Raw genomic sequence first — 22,761 nt, 5'->3', positions numbered from 1 at the left:
CTGCCATGAAATCAGTTCTATGAATCCCGTATGGTCATTCTGACATCTTTTTTAGAATTTTTAAAAAAGATTTTATTTATTCATTTGACAGAGAGAGAAAGAGAACAAGCAGGGGAGCAGCAGAGGGAGAGGGAGAAGCAGAGGGAGAGGGAGCGGCAGAGGGAGAGGGAGAAGCAGACTCCCCACTGAGCAGAGAACCCGATGTGGGGCTCGATCCCAGGACCCTGAGATCATGACCTGAGCCGAAGGCAGATGCTTAACTGACTGAGCCACCCAGGCGCCCCTCACATGTGTCATCTTTAATATTGAGGTAAATCATGCATGCTTTCCTGGGCAAAATTTTGTGACAGATGCAACAGAAAAATTTTTTTAATATGAAAGTTTGAGAGATTTCCATATTATAAAGCTGTTTTTACATTCCAGTAGCTGAGGCTACCTGTAATTCATAAGATATTGCCAAATAAAGAATTGATTGTTTGGAAAACCAAGGCTGATTCTTAGATCGTGAGATTATTATTGTTTATGTTGTGATAGTAAACTGAAACTTCTTTCATTAAACATGCCATGAGAACCAAGTTAGAGTGTGAAGATGTTTTCACAATATTTATGAGGTATTTGAGGTTATTTGAAGCCCAGATATAACATTCTTAGGAACTAGGCACCTGAAGAGAGTAAAAAAGTCTCACATAAAGATGATGGAGAGAGGTAGAAAGCAATTTCATTAAACTGTAATTTTTATCCATTTTGAAGTGAGCTAGCATTTCTACCTGCCTTCATGACTGCAGTTTATGAGCCTCATACATACGGTACAAGAGATTTGTTGAAACCGACCTCTAGTAATATGAAATGCTTTTATAGTTTACTGTAGCAAAAGGAATGACAAGATCCTGAAGGTTAAAGAGAAAAATTGTTAACACTGACAGGCAGTCTCTACAATCTCATTCATTGGTGTTAAAAATTACTATGCTTCCTGAGTGTTTTCCTTGTGCCAAGAGTTCTTAGTACTTTACTTTTTTGGATGCATAGTTTTCTCACCACACCCTTATAAAGTAAGTTTTATTAGTATTCCATATTGCAGTGAAGCATAAAGAGTTTGAGGAATTCGAACACGGTCATTCAGTGGAAGAGTTATGATTGAAGAAAGCCAGACTGATTCCGGAAACATTGCAACATAAAGCCTCTCCTGCTAAATCCAGACTGTAGCATGGTGTGGGCTGGGCACTCCTAAGTGGGGAGTGGACAGAGACGGGGTGGAGAAAAGCACAGAATGGGTAAGACAGAGGAGAAAAAACCTCTATGTTAACCTGGAGTTCTGTGACTCAGACCAAATTATAATTTTCTCATTTAGTATTATGTGACTATACCAGTTTGTACAACCCACAAGTACATAAAATACATTCATTCTCTGTGCTTCTGGGACCTTATGGCTCCACAAATAATTATTTCCTCATTTTTGGTGCCCAACAAAAAGTGAGAGGTGTGGAACTCTAGACCATGTGTCACACGTGTTTTCTGTTTCCCATTGATCCTACCACATGGTGGTCACACGAAAGGCATTTCAAACCTGACTTAAGTGGCTTATCTGAAGTCAGATCAGGGAAAAGATTTAATGTAAGGAAGAACATGCCAAAAGTCAGAGTTGCTAAAAAAAATCAGAGGAGGCTGGGCTGCCTTGGAATCACGGGAATCCTATGTCTTCCTCAGATTTAAAGCATTTTGTAGAGATTGTGGTAGGGGTGTTAGAGAAAGGATTTAAAAAAAAAAAAGATGGTCTAGTTGAATTTTAGTTTATATGTATCTCTGATTTTCTGATTCTCCCAACTCTATAAAGAGTCTTGTCGTCCCTTTTTAAAAAGAAATATTATGTAGCATGAGTTGCATATAGTCAGAGATTAACATAAATTAGTACAAACTTCTTTTTTTCATAAATTAAAAAAAAATCTCATACAGCTGGAACCTTGGTAAGATGAATTATACTTGGGTTGCTCTACAAAATGGCATGCAGGCTTCTTTAAACTACTAGATAGAAAGAATATCATGAGAATTCACAAAATGCCCTTACTAATTTGTTACTGCAACACTTTTTAGATATCCTGTTTGCAAAGTTAGTTATGTTAGCTATGCAGAGGTTTTGGTCATATGTAGTAACAAAAATGCCTATGTGAGACCCGAGTCCCTGGGAAGTAGAATTTTAGCCTGGTCCTTCACAACTACTGCGTAACAAGAAGACACCATGAAAACTCCAAAATGAATCAACCTGAAACATTCCATCTCCTCTATCCTGTATCAAAACACCCATCGTTTAACCTGGTGGTTAGGAAGCAAACTCTTTTCTTTACACAACTGCTAAATGTATACAATATATTATTGCAAAGCAAGTCATCTTACTGGCTTATTTTTTAAATAAAATGGTTGCTAAGCTGTGATCACAAAAATGGAAAGCTCTTAACAGCAGACAGCACACTTTCTTCACTTTTTAAAATAACATTTTGAAAAATATAGGGGCATATAGAGAACAATATAACAATTATAACAAATATCAGGTAAATATCGATCCGAATTAAATGTTAAAAAGCATGTTTATTATATATTTGTCATATATGATATTTATTATACTTTTATAAAATATGTATGATAACATGCATACACATATTGGTAATACACACATACACATGTATTACATATATCTAATATACACATACAATGTATATACTATATGATGCATGTGTATAATGTGTACAATATATCTATGTGTGTGTATAAATTAAACACTATCTGTGTCTGTACAATTATTGGAAAATGAAACACTTGGGGAACAGTAGAAGTAATTTTAAGCATCCTTAGTGTGATTTTACTCCATCTTTCCCCAAAGGCAATTGGGTCCTTGAATTCGATATGTATTTTTCTACTTCATCTATTTATATGATATACAATCCAAAACAAATGTGATTTGTGTATTTGAATAATTGTTAAATACAATACATAATTCTGATTTTTTACTCAACAGTATATGTTATACATATATTAATATTGATATGTTTTTATATTTACTCATTAGTATTAATTCTTGATTACTATTTGAAAATATGAGTATGGAAAATATATGAAATGTATATGCTAATTCTAACAGTAGGCATTTAAATTATTTCAATTTGGTATTAATACAAACATTATTGTATTTCATGTCCTTATACATGTTTCCAAGCACATAGGGATAAGTGCAAATTCTAGGATACACACATTTAAAAATTACACTCCCACCACTAGTGTACCAGAATTTGGTATCATTAGACTTTTTAATTTGTACCAATCTGACAGTGTTGAGATGACCTCATTGTTTTTATTCACATTTTTATTTTTCTTAGTTAAGGATCTGTTGTTAATAAATTATACTGAAATACAGCAGAATGAAAAAGTGCCTGGGTCTTAAGTGTACTTTTAAAAATTTATATACAATTTTAAGGAATATTGCTGTATGCATACTGGTTTAGGATTGTGATATCTATCTCTTTTGGACTGATCTATAATTATCCATTTGGAAAATTTTAAGTCATTATCTCTATAAATATTGCTTCTGTTTGTCATTTCTTTTGGGACAACAATTATAAATACTTGAAGATATTTTAAATTGATATACACTTCTTATTCTCTCTGTTTGCTTTCCATTTATTTGTACTTTCTCTATATTAGTATAGGTATTTGATATTAATTTTCCTTACATTTTACTTGTCTTCAGTTCTAGTGTCCAATTATCCAATCTGCTACCGAACAAAGTTAAAGTCTCAATTACATCCATTATATTATTCTAATTCTAGAATATCTACTTGATATTTTTAATAGATTCCAAGTCCAGTAAATTGTATCCTTTTATCTGTTTTGTTTACTTTCTCTATTGCCACACACACACTCATCTTCGTGAAATCTTTGTTTTCTCATTCCAGTGTCTGAATCAGCTTCAGTTATGCTTTCCTTGGTTTCTTTCTTTTTTTTTTATAATTTTTTTAAAGATTTTATTTATTTATTCATGAGAGACAGAGGGAGAGAGATAGGGAGAGAGAGAGAGAGAGAGAGAGAGAGAGAGAAGCAGAGGGAGAAGCAGCCTCCCAAGTAGCAGGGAGCCCGATGCGGGACTCGATCCCAGGACTCTGGGATCATGACCTGAGCCAAAGGCAGACGCTTAACCATCTGAGCCACCCAGGCGCCCTCCTTGGTTTCTTTCTATATACTGATTAGATTGTATTTCCTCTCCACATGACTAGAAATATTTTTATTACATGTCAGACATCATATATAAATGAACCAAAAATTCTCCAGAGGATATCTTCCACAGAGAGGGTCTACCTTTCCAGTGTTAGGATGATGGCTGCTAACTCCCACCTAATCAAGAACTGATCTCAGTCAGGGGATGTGTTGAAGGCTTAGTAAAATGCAAATTACTCCTGGATGGCCCTGTTCCTTTGGCACACACTTTCCATGCTTCTGATTGAGAATAATGTGGTGTTTTCTTCTCAAGTCTGAAATACTATGATTGATTTTTCAGATTCAGAGTTTCCCAATTTAATGTGTGCTAGATATATGTTCTCAGTATTACAGAAAATGACACTGTATGTTTGATAAATGGGTGTGAGTAAACAAAGAGATTATTTTAAAGTCACTCTACCCTTCCGTTCTGAGTGAACTAAAGAACAGAGAAATGGTCCAGTTTCATTCTTCTGCATGTGGCTGTCCAATTTTCCCAACACCATTTGTGGAAGAGACTGTCTTTTTTCCATTGGACATTCTTTCCTGCTTTGTCAAAGATGAGTTGACCATCGAGTTGAGGGTCCATTTCTGGGCTCTCTATTCTGTTCCATTGATCTATGTGTCTATTTTTGTGCCAGTGCCATACTGTCTTGATGATGACAGCTTTGTAATAGAGGTGGAAGTCCGGAATTGTGATGCCGCCAGCTTTGCTTTTCTTTTTCAATATTACTCTGGCTATTCGGGGTCTCTTCTGGTTCCATACAAATTTTAGGATTCTTTGTTCCATTTCTTTGAAAAAGGTGGATGGTATTTTGATGGGGATTGCAAGTGTAGATTGCTCTAGGTAGCACTGACATCTTCACAATGTTTGTTCTTCCAATCTATGAGCATGGAACATTTTTCCATTTCTTTGTGTCTTCTTCAATTTCTTTCATGAGTATTTTATAGTTTTCTGAGTACAGATCCTTTGCCTCTTTGGTTAAATTTATTCCTAGGTATCTTATGGTTTTGGGTGCAATTGTAGATGGGATCGACTCCTTGATTTGTCTCTCTTCTGTCTTGTTGTTGGTGTATAGGAATGCCACCGATTTCTGTGCATTGATTTTATATCCTGCTACTTGACTGAATTCCTGTATGAGTTCTAGCAGTTTTGGGGTGGAGTCTTTTGGGTTTTCCACATACAGTATCATATCATCTGTAAAGAGTGAGAGTTTGACTTCCTCTTTGCCAATTTGGATGCCTTTGATTTCTTTTTGTTGTCTGATTGCTGTGGCTAGGACTTCTAATACTATGTTGAATAGCAGTGGTGAGTGTGGACATCCCTGCCGCGTTCCTGACCTTAGGGGAAAAGCTCTCAGCTTTTCCCCGTTGAGAATGATATCCGCTGTAGGTTTTTCATAGATGGCTTTTATGATATTGAGGTACGTACCCTCTATCCCTATACTCTGAAGAGTTTTGATCAAGAAAGGATGCTGTACTTTGTCAAATGCTTTCTCTGCATCTATTGAGAGGATCATATGATTCTTGTTCTTTCTTTTGTTAATGTATTGTATCATGTTGATTGATTTGCAGATGTTGAACCAGCCTTGCAGCCCAGGGATAAATCCCACTTGGTCGTGGTGAACAATCCTTTTAATGTACTGTTGGATCCTATTGGCTAGTATTTTGGTGAGAATTTTTGCATCCATGTTCATCAAGGATATTGGTCTGTAATTCTCCTTTTTGATGGGGTCTTTGTCTGGTTTTGGGATCAAGGTAATGGTGGCCTCATAAAATGAGTTTGGAAGTTTTCCTTCCATTTCTATTTCCTATAATTTCATAAGGATGATTTAAAAATAAAAAAAAGAATGAGAGGCATTAAGAAATTTTGCCACATTCCCTAATGATTAAGCAGAACAGTAATTCTGAATTATAGAATCAATTTCTCCCTCTCTCTTTCCCTTTCCAAAATATGCCAATGGCCTATTCTCCACGTATGCCTCATATGAAGAACACCGCAAAGGGCGGCATCAAACAGGAATTGTGGTTTATCCTGAGCATACACATCTGTAACACAATGAGAGATTAATAAAGCCAAAATGAAATAGAGGAGGTAAAAAACAGTGAAGAAAATCTTCTGGAATTAGTGGTGATGGTAGCACAACTTTGTGAACTTTAAAAACGTGACTTTTATGGTATGTGAATTATATTTAAGGAAAGCTGTTATCAAGAGGGACTGTCACTCCCTCTTGCATTATCTTTATATGAACAGAGTTGGTTAGGAGGGCTACCTTCTTCTTTTATGATTCTCCCTCCAGAACTCTGATTAACGATTTCCAGAATGAAAAGTGTCAACGACTACTTCCATTTGTTTCATAACTCATTCACCCAGAGTTGATACATGGCAATCTTTGTTGGTGCTTTAAAGCACGTTTATTCATGGTGTTATAGAACAAATGTACTGGCAAGGTGGAAAATGAAAAGTCATGAACTCATAAGGCTGAGTCAATTTGGGTTCCAAAGGGAGTATCAAGCACTCCTGAATTCTACACCCATCTTCCAGGTACGGCATCTGGAAGTGCATGAATAAATCAAGTGAAGCAATGGGTCTACCCTAGCTTTGCCTGCTAAAACAGCAACTATGAGGATTCAGAGATGTTAACTTACCCGGTCAAGAGCTGCTTTCTCCAGCTCATTTTTGGCCACAGCTAATTTTCGTTCCAGATCAGTAAGTTGTTGAGCCTATAAAATGAAAGAAAAGCAAATCTTTTTAGTAAATTCTATAATGTCCCTTTTCACTTTAAGCATCTTTCATTCATTGCAAAGAATAAAAAAAAAAAAATACTTTGTGAAATCTATTTAGAATTCAGGTTAAAAATACTGTATTACCTTTGGTTAAGTTTCAGAAAATGGTGTGTTTTGGATTAATTAATATGTACTAAATTCTTCACTGGAGTAAAAAAACCAGTTGCAAAGTTCCAGCTCCAGTCCCTGAAAATACTTTGACATACTAAATCAGTTATGTCTCTAACTGTTCTAGACTTAACTGTATTTCCCTAAAATTCCTATGTTGAAGCTCTAACCAACCCCCTCCCACTATGCGGTTGTACTTAGAGACAGGGCCTTTAGGGAGGTAATTAAGGTAAAATGAGGTCGTAAATTTGGGGTCCTAACCCCATACGACTGGTGTCCTGATAAGAAGAGACTCCAGAGATCTCCCTCTCTCCATGCTTACACAGAGTAAAGGCCATGTGAGGACCCAGGGAGATGGCACCATCTGCAAGCCAGGAAGACCCCTCATGAGAAACCAAGTCTGCCAGCACCTGAATCTCAGACTTCTTGCCCTCGGAACAGCAAGAAAATAAAATTTCTGTTGTTTAAGCCACCCGGTCTGTGGCTTACACTATGGCAGTCTCTTGTTAGGGCAGCCTGAGCAGACTAACACAATAGCAATCATTCTTTCTATTATTGAGTTTTAATCCAACACATATCTCTATCCCACCATATCCCAGTACCTTTGCAAATGCCATATTTCTTCTGTTAAAAGAAAAGAGCAGTGGTCACAGATTTGGAAGATGCATTTTAAAGTCTTGTATCCACCAATTCCTATCTACATACTATAGCTCTCCTTACAAGAAGATGCTCAGCAGGCTCACAAAGGACCCGCAGAAGAACCTGCCTCCCCTCATGGCTCAGAACCTTTCTATACCTCTGGACTTTCCCTGTCCCCCAAATTTAGCCAGTGAAAAGAATCTCAAGTTGGAAAGAACAGAGGATCTTTCTGATGTTCTTTTTGGGGGAGGGGATTGAATTCACCAGGAAGAGTTGACAGCAGAAGCCTTGTCAATGAACAGCTACCTAATCCATATACATAAAATATATCATACGTGTACTTATAAATGCATATACATATATATATATAATGCCTAAAAATAAAATTTTGAATAAAAAAAAAGAAGAGAGTGGGCTGATGAAGAAAGTGGGCTTCCAGTACGAAGGTACCTATAAGTGGGAGAAAAACCAACAAGTTCTGAGCCCCAGGCCCCCATGTGCACTTGCCTGGGCCCTGTTTGTCTCTATCCTTCCTACCTTCCCACTGCCCAACCCCACAATGTGAGGACCTTGGGACCATAGGCCTCAGTCTCATATTCTTGACCCTGGGCTCAGGCCACCCTGCCCATTCCACATCACTGCTGTTCTGGGGCCATCTGCCTTTCTCAAACACTGAGCACTCAAGACTCACACTGGGACTGTCCTTGGTTGCGATAGCCCTGCCTAAGCCAGCTTCTGTCCACAGAACTGAGCCTCCATGGAAAGAAGGAGAAGAGTGTCTCTTTTATCTCTCCCTATGTCCTCAGTCAAGGATAGGAGTTAGGGACAATGGAGAGGGGCAGTGGGTGGCTGTCAGTGGGGCAGTGGCCAACCCACACTTCCATTAGTTATGGGCTGCCCAGCAATTCCCCATGTCTTGCTCCACCCCTCACCCAAGTTCTCATGCTATTTTCTTTCTCAGAGTCCTCTTTGGTGGGCAGCCACTCTCCTCAAGATGCTGTCATCAGTTACCTGCAGTCCAGAGGGGTCTGCATAGGCACAGGACCTTCTGCGTTGGTCCATTTTCCTCCTTGTGAGGGTTCAGCTCAAATCCTGTCATTCACACTAGAGGATCCCTACCAAAGAATGACCCAGAGTGTGCAGTAATAGAGCAATCCAGGAAGCTTGTATTAGGGCAGGTAGAATGGATTCGACCAGAAATAGCAAATAATGCCTTTGAAAGCTATGTCGCCAGCAGTTCCCAGGATTTCAACTATTTACCTCTTCTAAGAACTCATTGAACCTGGTAAAATCTAGCCAAAAGATCTTCAAAGACAGAAGGTTACAAGAAGAGTAAGGAAAAATAATCAAAGGGGCTGCAGATACTGACACATATTATCATATGTTGGTGCTAGTTTTGCAAGGATGAGCTATGGATTAATTTATATATAGCAGTTATAAAATTACATAAAACTATAAGAATTCTGCGGGTGTTAAACTATCAGAAGACATATAAAAGACTGAGGACTTTACTAGATAGTAAATTTTATTTGTTGTAAGTCACGTTTATTTGTTTTCTCAATTTAACTCCTGTGAAGTAAAGAGGAGGGCTACTTGTGAAGAGCTAGTCATGATTCTGAGGAGCTTCCATTCACATTCAATCATGGAACAAATTTAAATTTCTTGGAAGATATGTCAAATTACCACATTCTCCTGATTCCTCAAAATCAGCCTGCATAGAATTAAAGTCATAACCTTCTCTCTGTTTATATTGTCAATGGCACATTGTATTGGTTTCCTATTGCTGCTATAAACAAATCATCACAAGCTTCGTGGCTTAACACAAATTTATTATCTTAAAGTTCTAGAGGTCAGAAATCCAAAATAAATCTCACTGGGTAACATCAAGGTGTTGACGAGCCTGTTTCTCCTAGCAGCTCTACGGTAAAATCTGCTCCTTGCCTCACCCAGCTTCCAGAGGCTGTGCCTATATTCCTTCGCTTGTGGCCACAGAGCTCCAACATTTACTTTCACTGACATATTTATTATTTTCTCTGACTGACCCTCTTGCCTCCTTTTTATAAAGACTTTTGTGATTACATTGTGAGCAAAAAATCCAGAATAATCTGTCCATGTCAGGATTCTTAACTTACATACCTCTGCAAATTATCTATTGCCATGTAAGAACATAGTCACAGGTTCTGGGGATTAGGATGGAGATACCTTCACAAGGTTATTCATTACCCCGTGTCCCAAACACATCATCTTTGGCCCACTCTCAAAATGAGCCTTCTTCCCATGCCCATTCAGTCACAAATTCCATCTGTTTCATCTCCACTGCTTTTATTAGAACTACCAAAGTGGGTCCTCGTTTTTGCTCGTTACTGATTGCTGCACCTGGTTCATTGTGTTCTCTGCCTTTAGTCTCTACTTTTTTTCCCCTTTCTCCTCCAGGAAGTCACCCTGCATACTCCACCATGTTTATTTTTCATGAACATTTCTTTTAACCTGTTTCTCCTTGATTTAAAAAAAGAGAGAGAAAAACAACAAAAACCTGAAGTTTTTCCTTGTCATCTTTATAATAAAATGCAAACTCCTTCATATTCAGTTTGAGGCTTGTCACGGTTTATCCTACACTATCTTTAGAGGCTATTACTTTTATTTGACAAGACAATCTACCCCACCCAAGCTAGGACAAAAAGAGCATTGCTCACTACCTTTGGTAATGGGAGTAGTCTAGAATGTGTCCATCTTCTTCATTTAAATTGCCTTGAATAAGACAACAAGTAGGAGTTCTTCGGTGATGCCTATGTGAAGCTGCACTACAAGTCTATGCTGTTAATTTGGAATTTATGTATTTTCAGGTTAATTATTTCAAATTCTAACGTCTTCATTTTATTTTTTGATTTATGCGTGTTCATTATACGTAATTTCTTCATTATATCTTTCTCCTTTTCCATTCTATTTACGGCAGGCATAATAAATCCCCAGCATTTTATACATTTATATCCCTCCAAGTAGAGGACTTCCCATTTTTCCTCCTTCCCTCCCTCCTTCTCTCTCTTCTTTCCTCCCTCCTTCCCCTCACGCCTTGCTTCCTTCCTTCCTTTTCTCACATTTTCATTTATCAGATATTATTTTCAACATCCCAGTATGAGGTCAGTTACAAATAAACACAACATCATATAAAGGCAATACCTTTATATTAGGAAGCTCACAGCCTAAGGGCTTCTTAAACATTTCTGTATTCACCACTAGAACTGTCAATGTGTCTCCCACATAGTGAGACAACAAAATTCTATTGGTGTTCTATTTGAAGTCACAGGCACTTTAACTTTACTGGTAGAATTGCAAGTGTTTTCCTAGGCTCTCAGAAGAGACAAAGAGGTATTTTGACCCAAGAGCATTGTATACTATCTCAGTGGCCTTCTTTATAGTTTACTTAACACCTTAAACACCTCAGGGTCCTCACATGTACCTGCTCTTTCTGCTTAGAATCATGGAAAATTCCCTGCTACCCTGTTTTACCTGGTCAATTCCTACTCATCCTTTAGATTCCAGTTGAAATGCTAATTCCCACAGAGATCTATTTCCGAGCTGCAAATACAATTTTAGCATTCTTGTCATATTCTCTTGTGAAATATTATGTTTTTTCTTCCTATTACTTTTACCAGTTGTGATTTTTGAAACAGAAAATGATTGGAATGACACGGACATGAACCAATAAAATCTGACTCTGCCCTAAATGCTGGAACAGGGTCCTGAGAGTTCTCTGCTTGACAGATGTCAAGTAGTCAAGCAGTCCCTAAATAGCAGCACTGTGGCAGCTCCTAAGCAGGCTTGCCATACCCCTATAGATTCAGCCAGGAAAGAGACGTGAGACCAAATCAATTTAGACAGTTTATTACTCACACCGAAAACATAAGGTAAGATTCAGCATGGTGTTGGCACTCCATGCCTCTAGGGTCACTGGATGACATCAAACCAGGGTGCCATATCAAAGGCAACATATGTGCTGGGTCCCTCTCTGTCACTGTGGATCCAACTCCAAACTACAGCAAGGCCTACAGCTATACCCAAAGGCGGGGCAGAAGTGTAATATGGAAAGTCTCATGCTTTACTGACATTACGAAGGCAGATAAGAAATTGCTACATGGCAACCTCCTGAAAGATAAGGAAGCAGATGAGAAACAGCCTTCTAACAGCTGCAAATAAGACTATAAGACTACCTGATTACCTATCCTTGTACATTCCGTGGAAGATCGCAGGACATTCCCCCAAGACTTGGGTTAAACTACGTGTTAGCCTTGCCTAAGTGATCTAAGTGAAGATGTGCACGGTTATCAGGGTTTTATGGCCAAGCCATTGTGCTATTAACAGGTGTTAGCCATTTACTGCTGAATGACAACTAAGTGTCAGGAGAGATGGATGAAGGAGGCAATGGTTATTTACCAGTTGGTACAGAAGTACTTTAATAGTTGAACAATTTGCATGTCTATATTAATGTATATTGATTATTAAAGTTGTCATCTACCCATTTATCTATCCGATTATTAATGGTTCATTCCCTCACTAGGCAACAGGCTCCAGCACAAATTGCTCCTATTTTGCTAACCCTTGAATCAATTAATTCTTAGATTAGTGATGGGTACCTAGTAGTTGCTTAATAAGTATTGGATGAACAAATGAACAAATGAGTAAATCTGATGCTGATGCCACATAGTGTACTAAGAAAACAGGTGTCTTAATCTTCCTCCTTAATTTGTTCTCTCCTCATCGGTCTCTTGAGACCCAATGTTTACAAGAACTCTATACCCAGTTGAACATTTTGAAGATTTTTGAGTCCTCACTTTTCCAGCTCAAAGAATGTTTTTCCAAGAGCCTTTTCAGTCCATCATGTAAATCTCTTTTCTGGCAGTTAATTGGCATGACAGACAATAGCTGCACACCCTTCTAATAGGCACAGGAAGTGATGGTTTAACATTACTGACAAGAGCACTGAAGGGATAGCAGATAAGATCTGGCACAAAATTTTGTACGTGTCAGGATTAAGTCAGTGGTAAATATTTTGAATAGGTGTATTTTTTTTCTCCGTGAATCTGCCTAAATGTCATGGTCCCCTCTATTTGTGCAAATCCTCTTGCCACTCGAAGGCTGGATGAAGCCAATTGCTTTAATTTTGTTACTGCCAAAGTATAGCAGCTGCTTTGGATGCTTATCCCAAACATGCTTTCAAAATTTCCACTCCACTAAGTGAATTTGTTGAAAGCAGCAGGTACTGTACCATCTACATACCAGCTTGCCAAATTCCCTACTACTTTAAATCTGTATTTTTTTCCTGTTTAAATTCATTTTAATGCATTTTAGTAGAGACTTTTAATATATTTCCATGGCCTATTTCCCACCAGACTTATTTTGTTCTTTTTACTCAAATTTAAAAGTGGAGCCCAGAGATACAGAATTTGGCAATTAAGAGAGCGAGCTAAACTCAAGGTAATACCTGGAGCCCTAGAAATGTGGCATTCACCCAGAGATGCAACAAAGAGCTTGCAACCTCTGTGGATATCTCACCTCCCACGCAATGGCATATAACATGAGCTACTTTGTGCAGCACACTGTATTTTTTAAATCATATTAAATCATGCTTAGCATATGCAAGTCAAGTTCTATACAATTTCCACATATATTTAATAGTCAAACATCTGGCCAAAGCCACTGTTCCTTTCTGTTTTCACTAGATGTGCAAAGAGAAATTTCTAGAGTTCTAGCAAGCTATAGATGATATGTAGAAGAAACAGATTCAAAGTCAGTTCTTGATGACTCCAAAGCCTACCTTTATCTCTCTCAAATTCCTTCTTGGCTCAAGTGTCACCTGTTTAACGAGCTCAGTCTAGACTCAACATTGTGAGCTGCCTCACTTCCCACTTGGAATTCCCAATCCTCTATTACTCCCTACTTTTTTTCTTTTTCTTTTTTTTATAGCACTTAACTTTCTAATACACTCCACAAATTATGTTTTCTGTTTATTGAGTATTGCCTAACACACCTACTTGAAGGAAACTTTTGTTCACTGAGGAATCATGTAAGTGCCCGGGAAAGTGTGTGGCAGCATTAGTCTCCCGCCAGCTCACCCTCCCCCCAAAATTGCTGATTGAATGCCTTATCTTTACATTATAATATGAGTGAAAAGGACTTTGGAAGGATTAGAAACATTTTTAAATGTGATCAGGACACACAGATGGTGTTCAACAAAAGATAATGATAATGGTTATGATAATAATCATTTGTATTATTATAATAACTTATATTAGTAATAATAATTTATATTATAATTAAAGGGAGATCTCTCATTTTCTTAATCAGGCTATTACCACACAATTTGATATTTAATCATCTCATTACCAGATCTAAAATTCTGCCCTGGCTCACTTGCCACTACAACTGATAATTCTTAACACATTGATGACTTGTATTCGAATCAATTCAGGTTGATTCCACAAATAATTATCAGTTATCTACCATGTGCTAATCAATACACAAATTGTAAGGATTACAAAGATACATAAAATATAGACTGTGCCCTCCAAGAATGTGCACTGTAGTGAAAAATATGATGCCTAAACTAACAACTATTTCCTATTTTAAATAGGGTATATGCTACAAATGATGGTATAAAGTTCTGGTTTAAATTTTGACTTACTTTTATTATGTTTAGAGTGGCAGGAAGAATGCAGGTTTTCTTTCCATGCTATGGGACACTAATTCGAAAATTGTACTACCAGGCAGGAAAAGCTGAATGAGGATCTTCTGCCATCTAACAGCATACATTGTATTTTTTTTAATGCTTAAATATGTTTTACTTGAACTAACTAGGATAATGACCGAAGTCAGCAATAAGGATAAAATATAACTGGCTCCTGAGCACAAATCTACATGAACAGTCATGTGAACTTTGTTGACTTTTTAAACAAATCTTTATCATTAAATGTTTATAATTAGGGGTATTAGAAAGAGTCCTGAAACATAGCCTGAAAGACATGTGTTTGGTCTTTCCTTTACTATTTACTAGCTTTAAATTATGGACAAGGCCCTTACTTTCTCAAAGCTTCAGCTTTCTCATTTGTCAAATGGGAATAACAATACCAATGACAATTTATGGAGTACTTACCATTTGCCAAGAACTGTGCTGATATTTAAGTATGTTATTTTTTAAAGTTTTATAAAACTAAGCATTACTGTTACACTTAGAAAGGGGCAAGAAAGCCTTAAGGAGGCCACACTTGTATGGCCCAAGGGTACCTTACCAGAATTTGACAATTCATACTCAGATTCCTTATTCTAAAACTTGTATCTAGTTAAGACTATTTGTCTGAGGTTGTATAATATAATACACATTTTTTTTCAATTATTACATTGTTTTAGAATCCATTGCTTCCCAAAGGATAGTAAACTGCAATGGAACATAAAATATGCTCCCTCCATTTGACCAAGAACAAAAATGTTGAAACATGAACTAAAGGTTTTCATGGCAAAAATACTTCATGAAACCCCCACAGATAACACAGAAAGAAAACCAGAAATTTTGAAATCGCTGTCTTTTTTTTTTTAATTTTTATTTATTTGTCAGAGAGACAGCGAGAGAGGGAACACAAGCAGGGGGAGTGGGAGAGGGAGAAGCAGGCTTCCCACGGAGAAGGGAGCCCGATGTGGGGCTCGATCCCAGGACCCTGGGATCATGACCTGAGCCGAAGGCAGATGCTTAATGACTGAGCCATCCAGGCACCCCGAAATCACTGTCTTGATTAATTTCTCATGTGAAAAATGTGTCATAAAAATTTAAAGCTACAAATAATTTTGGGAAGATAATTAACCTAACCTCTCAGTGGGATTTCCTTCTTAATAAAATAGTGCTAAAATGTTCAGCTACATCAAAGGGCTGTTCTGAGGCTTAACTGAGGTAATCAATGCAAAAAAGTTGATGTACAACTTGTTTTTTTGTTTTGATTTTTGGGGGGGGTCTTTGGAGTAATTATCTAGGAGTTAGAGCTGTCAATTTGGTTCGAGCAAAAATCTGTCTTTATAACCCAATTCACTAGCTATATTGCTCCTCCGAAGACACCAAAAATAACAGCTTAATTTCTGTTGGCCTTCGTCACGTGTCACTGGTCTATCCTCACAGTTAGAGAGGTTACATGTCTTGTCGTTGTAGCTGTCAAAATGGCGGTCAGATATTTATTTCGCTGATTTGCAGCTGTCACTTTGTTTTATCTACTTAGCCTCCAAGGGGCTTAGTGTGTTCCTGTGTCAATGATCATCATCTGAGTAACTCATCCCTGTATAATTAATGGATGAGTAAATCTCTTCCTCTCAATAACACATTTTTATTGAACATGGTAAAATTATGTTTTATTTTTTCTGGGAAATATGGTAAACATTGCAAGGAAATGTTGTAAAGTTTACTGCTCCTCACCCTTAAGTGTTCCCTATTCCCTCATTCATTCATCCATTGACTGATGAATTAATTTTCCCATTCATCAATTAGCTACTAGTCAACTCATTCATCCGTCATTTATCCTTCCACTCACTCTCTATCCTATTATCCACGCATTTCTCCATTTACCTACTCACACATCCATCCACTTATCACTTCTCCCCATCCATCCATCTCTCTGTTCATCTATTCATCCGTTATGCATCTACCCATTTACATACTCAATCCAGTAAGTTATTCACACAGCTCAGAGCATTTAAAATGGAAAAAAAGAGGGTTACATGAAGCTCATGTCAGACAAGAAAGGAGGAGAAACTTGATTTCTTTCAGTTAGAGAATTCAAAAAGTTTCAAAATATTTCCAAAGTTTCTGATCATTTCTCACCTGTACATCTCTACACATTTAAATCATGCATCCTTAGACCAATGTCACTGTATATGAAAATAACCACTCTCCAACCCAAACCATCCGAGTCAGGATCATACCTGGCTTAGCACGGTCTTAAGTGTCTTTAAATATGTGCACATAAATTTGATGCAAATCCAGCATAAGAACCACTTCCTCATTGGAAGCACAGAGAGTGATTTTTAACCCAAGATCATGATCCCCTGGTATGCTTCACTAAAACATGCACATCCCTACTTAATGCTGAACGGTAGTATAAAAAGACAAAGACAGGGGTAACCTCAACATCAGTACACTCAAAATGTTTCCTATGGGAATGGAGCATGGGGGGTGGGGTGGCACAAGTGATGTTGTCTAAGGGTACAAATATGCAACAAGTGCTAAATAAACCATAGAGATTCAACACACAGTGTAATGAATACAGACAATGATGTTGTACTGCAAACTTGCCAAGGGACTAAAACTTAATTATCCCAACCACTGAAAAGAAAGGAATAATTATGTAAAGTGATAGAGGTACTAAATAGCGCTACAGCCACAATCATGTTACAATATATATCACATTAACATGTTGTATACCTTAAAATTACACAATGTTCTATGTTAAATATATCAAATTTAAAAAAACCACTACAAAAAATGTTGTATAAATGTAGCTGTTTAAACTGGTACAATCACCAGTATTCGTGAAGAGGAACTGCCTTAGCTTATGTTTGTTAGTAGAAAAGAAACCAATTCTCTTTCTCACTCTCCCTGTCTCTCTCTCTCTCCCTCACGCTCTCCGTTTCACTCTTCCTTTCCCCCCAGTCCAAATCTGGTATGCATTTAAATACATGAAGAAGAATTAAACACACACATATGTATACATGTAATATATATACACACTATATATACACACATTTTTGCCAAATAGCTTTATTATGAGAAAGCTGTGTGTACAGTTTCAAGAGGAAGCTTCCTCTTCACTCAAGAGACAACAACATGGAAGAAATACCTCTGGATCTTAGCTCTACTGTTTCTAACTCAGGGAGGGGTTTATGAGTGATGGACTTCCAAGTTTCTAAAAACCCATAAAGGCTTTTTTTTTTCTTTATTTAGCAGGGTTAAGATCTGTTTCCTAGTGTCTTTTCATAGTCTTTTCAAGTCAAAACTTTTTTTTGAAGATTTATTTATTTTTGAGAGAGATTACAAGCAGAGGGAGGGGCAGAGGGAGAGAGAGAGAATCCCAAGCAGACTCCGTACTGAACACAGAGACCAACCCAGGGCTCGATCTCACGACCCTGAGACCATAACCTGAGCTGATATCAAGAGTCGGCCGCTTAACTGACTGCGCTACCCAGGCGCCTCCAAAACAAACTTCTAACCTATGAATGGTATGCTGTAGGTAATCTAGGGCCCAGGGTCTGCTCTTTAGAAGCAGCTATGCAGCCAACCCTGTCCTGCTGTCAGGATTCTATACATGAAGACATGGTTTGTGTTGTAACTAGCCTAATACCTGCCTCACATACTATTCCTCTGCTGTAGCTCTGGATTCAAGGAGTGGCCTGGCGCAAGGTTGGGCAGTGGTACAAGGCTACTCTCGTCACAGTTCCAGCCTCTAATCTGGGAATGAACTTAGTATAAAATCTCCATCCTTCTGACAGCTATACTATTTTTCAACTGGTTCAGACATAAAAGTGAAAAGTGTCATTTTCATTGTATCTTCAGAGAAACCCCCAAGTAATATTTGTGTGTGTGTATTTACCTCTCCATATCTGTACATGCAGATAGATTATGCATATCCAAACTAAACACATATAAAATTGCAGTGCTTCCACAAGGTGAGATTGCCGAATTAATCGGCTGAAACACTTCCTCCATCATCTCAGTTTATTCTGCAACTGGAATCACTATGGAACTTTAGAATACATCAGTTTACCAACATTTACCGAGAAGCCAGATTCCCGCATTCTCCTTTTTCTTACCCTTCACCGACTATATCCTGTTCATGGCTAAATTGTGTATACATCGCCTTTTAAATATCTTTCAACTCTGTGCACTTTTCCACATTTATCCTTGGGCAACTCCGTTCAAGTTACTACCATTTTCATGTGGACTGCTGCCATGGCCTCCCGCACAGGAAAGAGTTCAAAGGGCAGGACTGAAACTGCTGTCCTTACAAAGACCTGCTTGCCAGCTGGGGCCTTTGCTTGTACCTGGGAAGTTGGATCTTGACGAGGTTCCCACCATTCACTTAGAAGAGGGGCTTCGCTGTTGCAAAATTCTTTGTGCAAACAACAGGGATTATGCTGAGAACCCGCTTCCCTGCAGGAATTTGGAATTATGGCACAGTCTAGGCAGATGGAGCTTACGTGTCTAGCCCCCAAATAAAACCCGGGACTCCCAGGCTCCGGCAAACCTCTCCGGTAGAGGACAATTTGCACGGTATTGTCACAAGTGGTGATAAAGGAATAAAGCACATCTGTGTGACTTCGCTGAGAGAGGACTCTGGGGTTCTAGTGCTTTGTACCCTCTGGATTTTGCCCCATGACCTTTTCTCTTTGCGGATTTTGTTTCTTATCTTTTTGCTGTAATAAGATCATAGTCATGAGGAGACAAGATGCCGAGTCCCTGAGTCTTCCTGGCAAAGCATGCCAGTTGACACACCTCCTACCTAGTCTGCCTTCCTTTCAGTTGCCCTCCCTCCAAAACCAAAGCACAGCTATGTGATTATGTGCCCTTTAAATGTGCTGATGAAAACATGTCAGTATCCTCCATTACTATGGAACTACTGTTGACATATTTGTTTCTGTCAAGGGCTAGAGAGTTTTGACAGTCATATGGTCTCTATTACAACTACTAAACTTTGTCACAATAGCACAAAAAAGTGGCATGGACAGTGCATAAACAAATGCGTATAGCTGTGTTCCAAGACCAGGGTGTTGTGTTGTGTTTTTTTTTAACACTGTAATTGAATTTCATACAGTGTTCACACATCTTGACAAAGTCACAAATCCTGAAATTCTGTTCATTAAAAAAAATCACTTAAAGATGCAAAACCCATTTCTAGCACACAAGCCATACAGAAACAGGTAATGGATTAGAATTGGCTATACTTTGCTGACCAGTCTTCTGAAATGAAAGCTAAACTTCCGAACACACCCTATGAGTCCTACATCATCTGAGTACTACCTGTCCTTTTTTTTTTTTAAAGATTGTATTTTTTTATTTGATAGAGAGAGACACAGTGAGAGAGGGAACACAAGCAGGGGGAGTGGGAGAGGGAGAAGCAGGCTCTCCGCTGAGCAGGGAGCCCGATGAGGGGCTCGATCCCAGGACCCCGGGATCATGACCCGAGCTGAAGGCAGACGCTTAACGACTGAGCCACCCAGGTGCCCCACTACCTGTCCTTCTAACTCCAGTCCTCATGGCACCCTCCTGTGCACTGGGTGTTCTAGGCTCAGCACACTCTCAGATCCGGGCGTGGGGCTCACTCTACCAACAGGTGCTTGATAAGCATAACCCTCTGCTTTGAACTCTGACCCACTGATCCTCTCTACCTAGTTAAATAGCATGTTTGTTTGTTTGTTTGTTTTCCATCTCAGCCATCCCTTCCTCATCACTACTCCAAGGACATCCATTGACATTATTAACTCTTTGAACTCAGGTGCAAGTTCATCTGAGTACTTCTCTCTCTCTCTCTCTCTCTCTCTCTCTCTTTTAATCTACTCGTGTAACTCTGCTGTTTCATCTACTAAGTCATACATGCTCCATGAGAGCAGGCATAGCATCTGTTACTGAATACCTTCCTATCTCTGATGGTTTGTACAGTATTTGGCACACAGTTTGCCCTCAATATGCATGGGGTGGATTAACTCGTAAGTATTTGCCATGTGTCTGGTGCTGGCTTAGAGACTAGAGATACAAAGAAAATAAAATGGAATCCAGAAGTTTACCGACACTAGTGAGGTGAAACAAACATTTAAATATCATGTAGTAAGCACCAAAATTGAGGTACGGGGTACTCACGGAACATAGAGGAGTGTGCCCAGGCCTCAGACTGGAGACAGTGGAGTGCTAATGAGGATGGAGCTTAGTTGCATTTTGAAGAAAGAGTAAGGGCTGATGAAATAGATGGCTAGGAAAGAACTTGAGGAATCAGAATGAGGAAGGGAGGATGGCCCCATACCTCAACCCTGGGGGATCAGGAAAGGTTTCTGGAAGGAGATTAACATCTGAGCTCAAATTTTAACATTGAGTAAGAATTGGGCAAGATTTCCAGAATGGAAACTCCAGGAGAGTAAAGCAAGAAAACAGTGTTCCTCTCCTCTAAGGTCTGACTGTGGCTATGGTTTCCCCCTGTCAGGGGCAGACAAAGACTGTGGTAGAAGCTCTATTTGAAATATGACAAGCTGGGGCCTGATCACCTCCCAACCCCCAATCCCATCATAAGGCAGATGTTCTACCCAGGAAGGAGCAAGCTAAGAAGAGCAGATGCCACCATCCCCAGCCCGCTGACTTGTAGCTGGGGTGCCACTCAGGAAGAAATAGGCAGTTGTCCTCTGTATCTATCCTCCAGCCCAGGTGTAGTGACACACAAGACTGGAAGACTGTGTCCAGCCAAAAACTGTGCCCCCTCTGGAGCAAGTGGAAAGGAAACTTCTAAGGTACTACTCCCTGGATTAACATAAGACAAACTGTAAATTCCCTGACTTACAGGAAACTTTTCCAAGCCACACACAGGTCTAACAATAAAAGGTCCAAATTTTTAATCAACAAGTCCCTTATCCTATTCCAGGAGTGGCCCCTGGGTAATCAGTCTAAAAGATGAAAACAAGGGAAAAACTTTGAGCAGGAACGTCCAAGGATGCACAATGAGTGAGGAGGCAGGCTTCACAGATTTAGTTTAGCAAAATCACTAAACAAAGAAGTAAGTGAACAAGGAAACAATAATAATAACAAGCCTCAGAGAGGGAGGGAATCAGTATTGAGGTTCAGTGCAATTTATTATTTAAAATGTCCAGTTTTCAGCAATAAAACTATGAGACACGCAACAAAACAATATAAGATTCATCTGCAGGTACAAACAGGCAACAGAAATGGCCTGTGGGATGGAATATTATGCAGCCATCAAAAGGAATGAGATCTTGCCATTTGCAACGACGTGGATGGAACTGGAGGGTGTTATGCTGAGTGAAATAAGTCAATCAGAGAAAGACATGTATCATATGACCTCACTGATATGAGGAATCCTTAATCTCAGGAACAAACTGAGGGCTGCTGGAGTGGTCGGGGGTCGGAGGGAGGGGGTGGCTGGGTGATAGACATTGGGGAAGATATGTGCTACGGTGAGCGCTGTGAATTGTGTAAGACTGTTGAATCACAGATCTGTACTTCTGAAACAAATAACGCAACATATTTTAAGAAAAAAGAAAAAGAAGAAGATGGCAGGAGAGGAAGAATGAAGGGGAGTAAGTCAGAGGGGGAGACGAACCAGGAGAGATGATGGACTCTGAAAAACAAACTGAGGTTTCTAGAGGGGAGGAGGGTAGGGGGATGGGTTAGCCTGGTGATGGGTATTAAAGAGGGCACATTCTGCATGGAGCACTGGGTGTTATGAACAAACAATGAATCATGGAACACTACACCAAAACAAATTATGTAATATATGGTGATTAACATAACAATACAAAATTAAATAAAAAAAAAAAAGAAATAGCCTGTGGGGTAGCCCAGATGTGGACAAAGCAGACAAAGAATTGAAAGGAGTTACTATAAATATGCTCAAAGAACTAAAGGAAACAATGCTTAAATAATCAAATGAAGGAATGAGGACAATGTCTTATCAAAGAGAGAACAGCAGTAAAAAGATTGGAATTATTGAAAAGAACAAAAGGGAAATTTGGAGTTGAATGTACAATAACAAAAAAAAAAAATCACCAATTTGCTGAACACTGTACTTGTGTGGAGGAAGAAAGAATCAGCAAAAGTGATGATAGACTGACAGAAGTTATGCAGTTGAAAAACAGAGAGAAGAAAGAATGAATAAAAATGAACAGAACCTCAAAGACATTTGGGACACAGTTAATTAAACACACTGGCATATGCATAAATGAACTACCAGAAGGAGAGGA

General features: G+C 38.7%; 1 protein-coding gene across 5 annotated transcripts in view; it reads right to left on the bottom strand.

The window, feature by feature from the left end:
- The window catches only part of LUZP2 (leucine zipper protein 2), a 474,590-nt gene that overhangs the window by 68,360 nt on the left and 383,469 nt on the right, over positions 1 to 22,761 (bottom strand). For all 5 annotated transcript variants that reach the window (XM_027580791.2, XM_027580792.2, XM_027580793.2 and 2 more), the window contains one exon: positions 6,889 to 6,963. In XM_027580791.2, coding sequence (XP_027436592.2) covers positions 6,889 to 6,963 — 75 coding nt within the window. The remainder of the gene's footprint in view (positions 1 to 6,888; positions 6,964 to 22,761) is intronic.

The sequence above is a fragment of the Zalophus californianus genome, chromosome 11, assembly GCF_009762305.2.
Source record: "Zalophus californianus isolate mZalCal1 chromosome 11, mZalCal1.pri.v2, whole genome shotgun sequence".
NCBI classification, from domain to species: domain Eukaryota; kingdom Metazoa; phylum Chordata; class Mammalia; order Carnivora; family Otariidae; genus Zalophus; species Zalophus californianus.
Note: the sequence above shows the minus strand (reverse complement) of the source record. Positions and strands in the feature narration are given on the sequence as shown.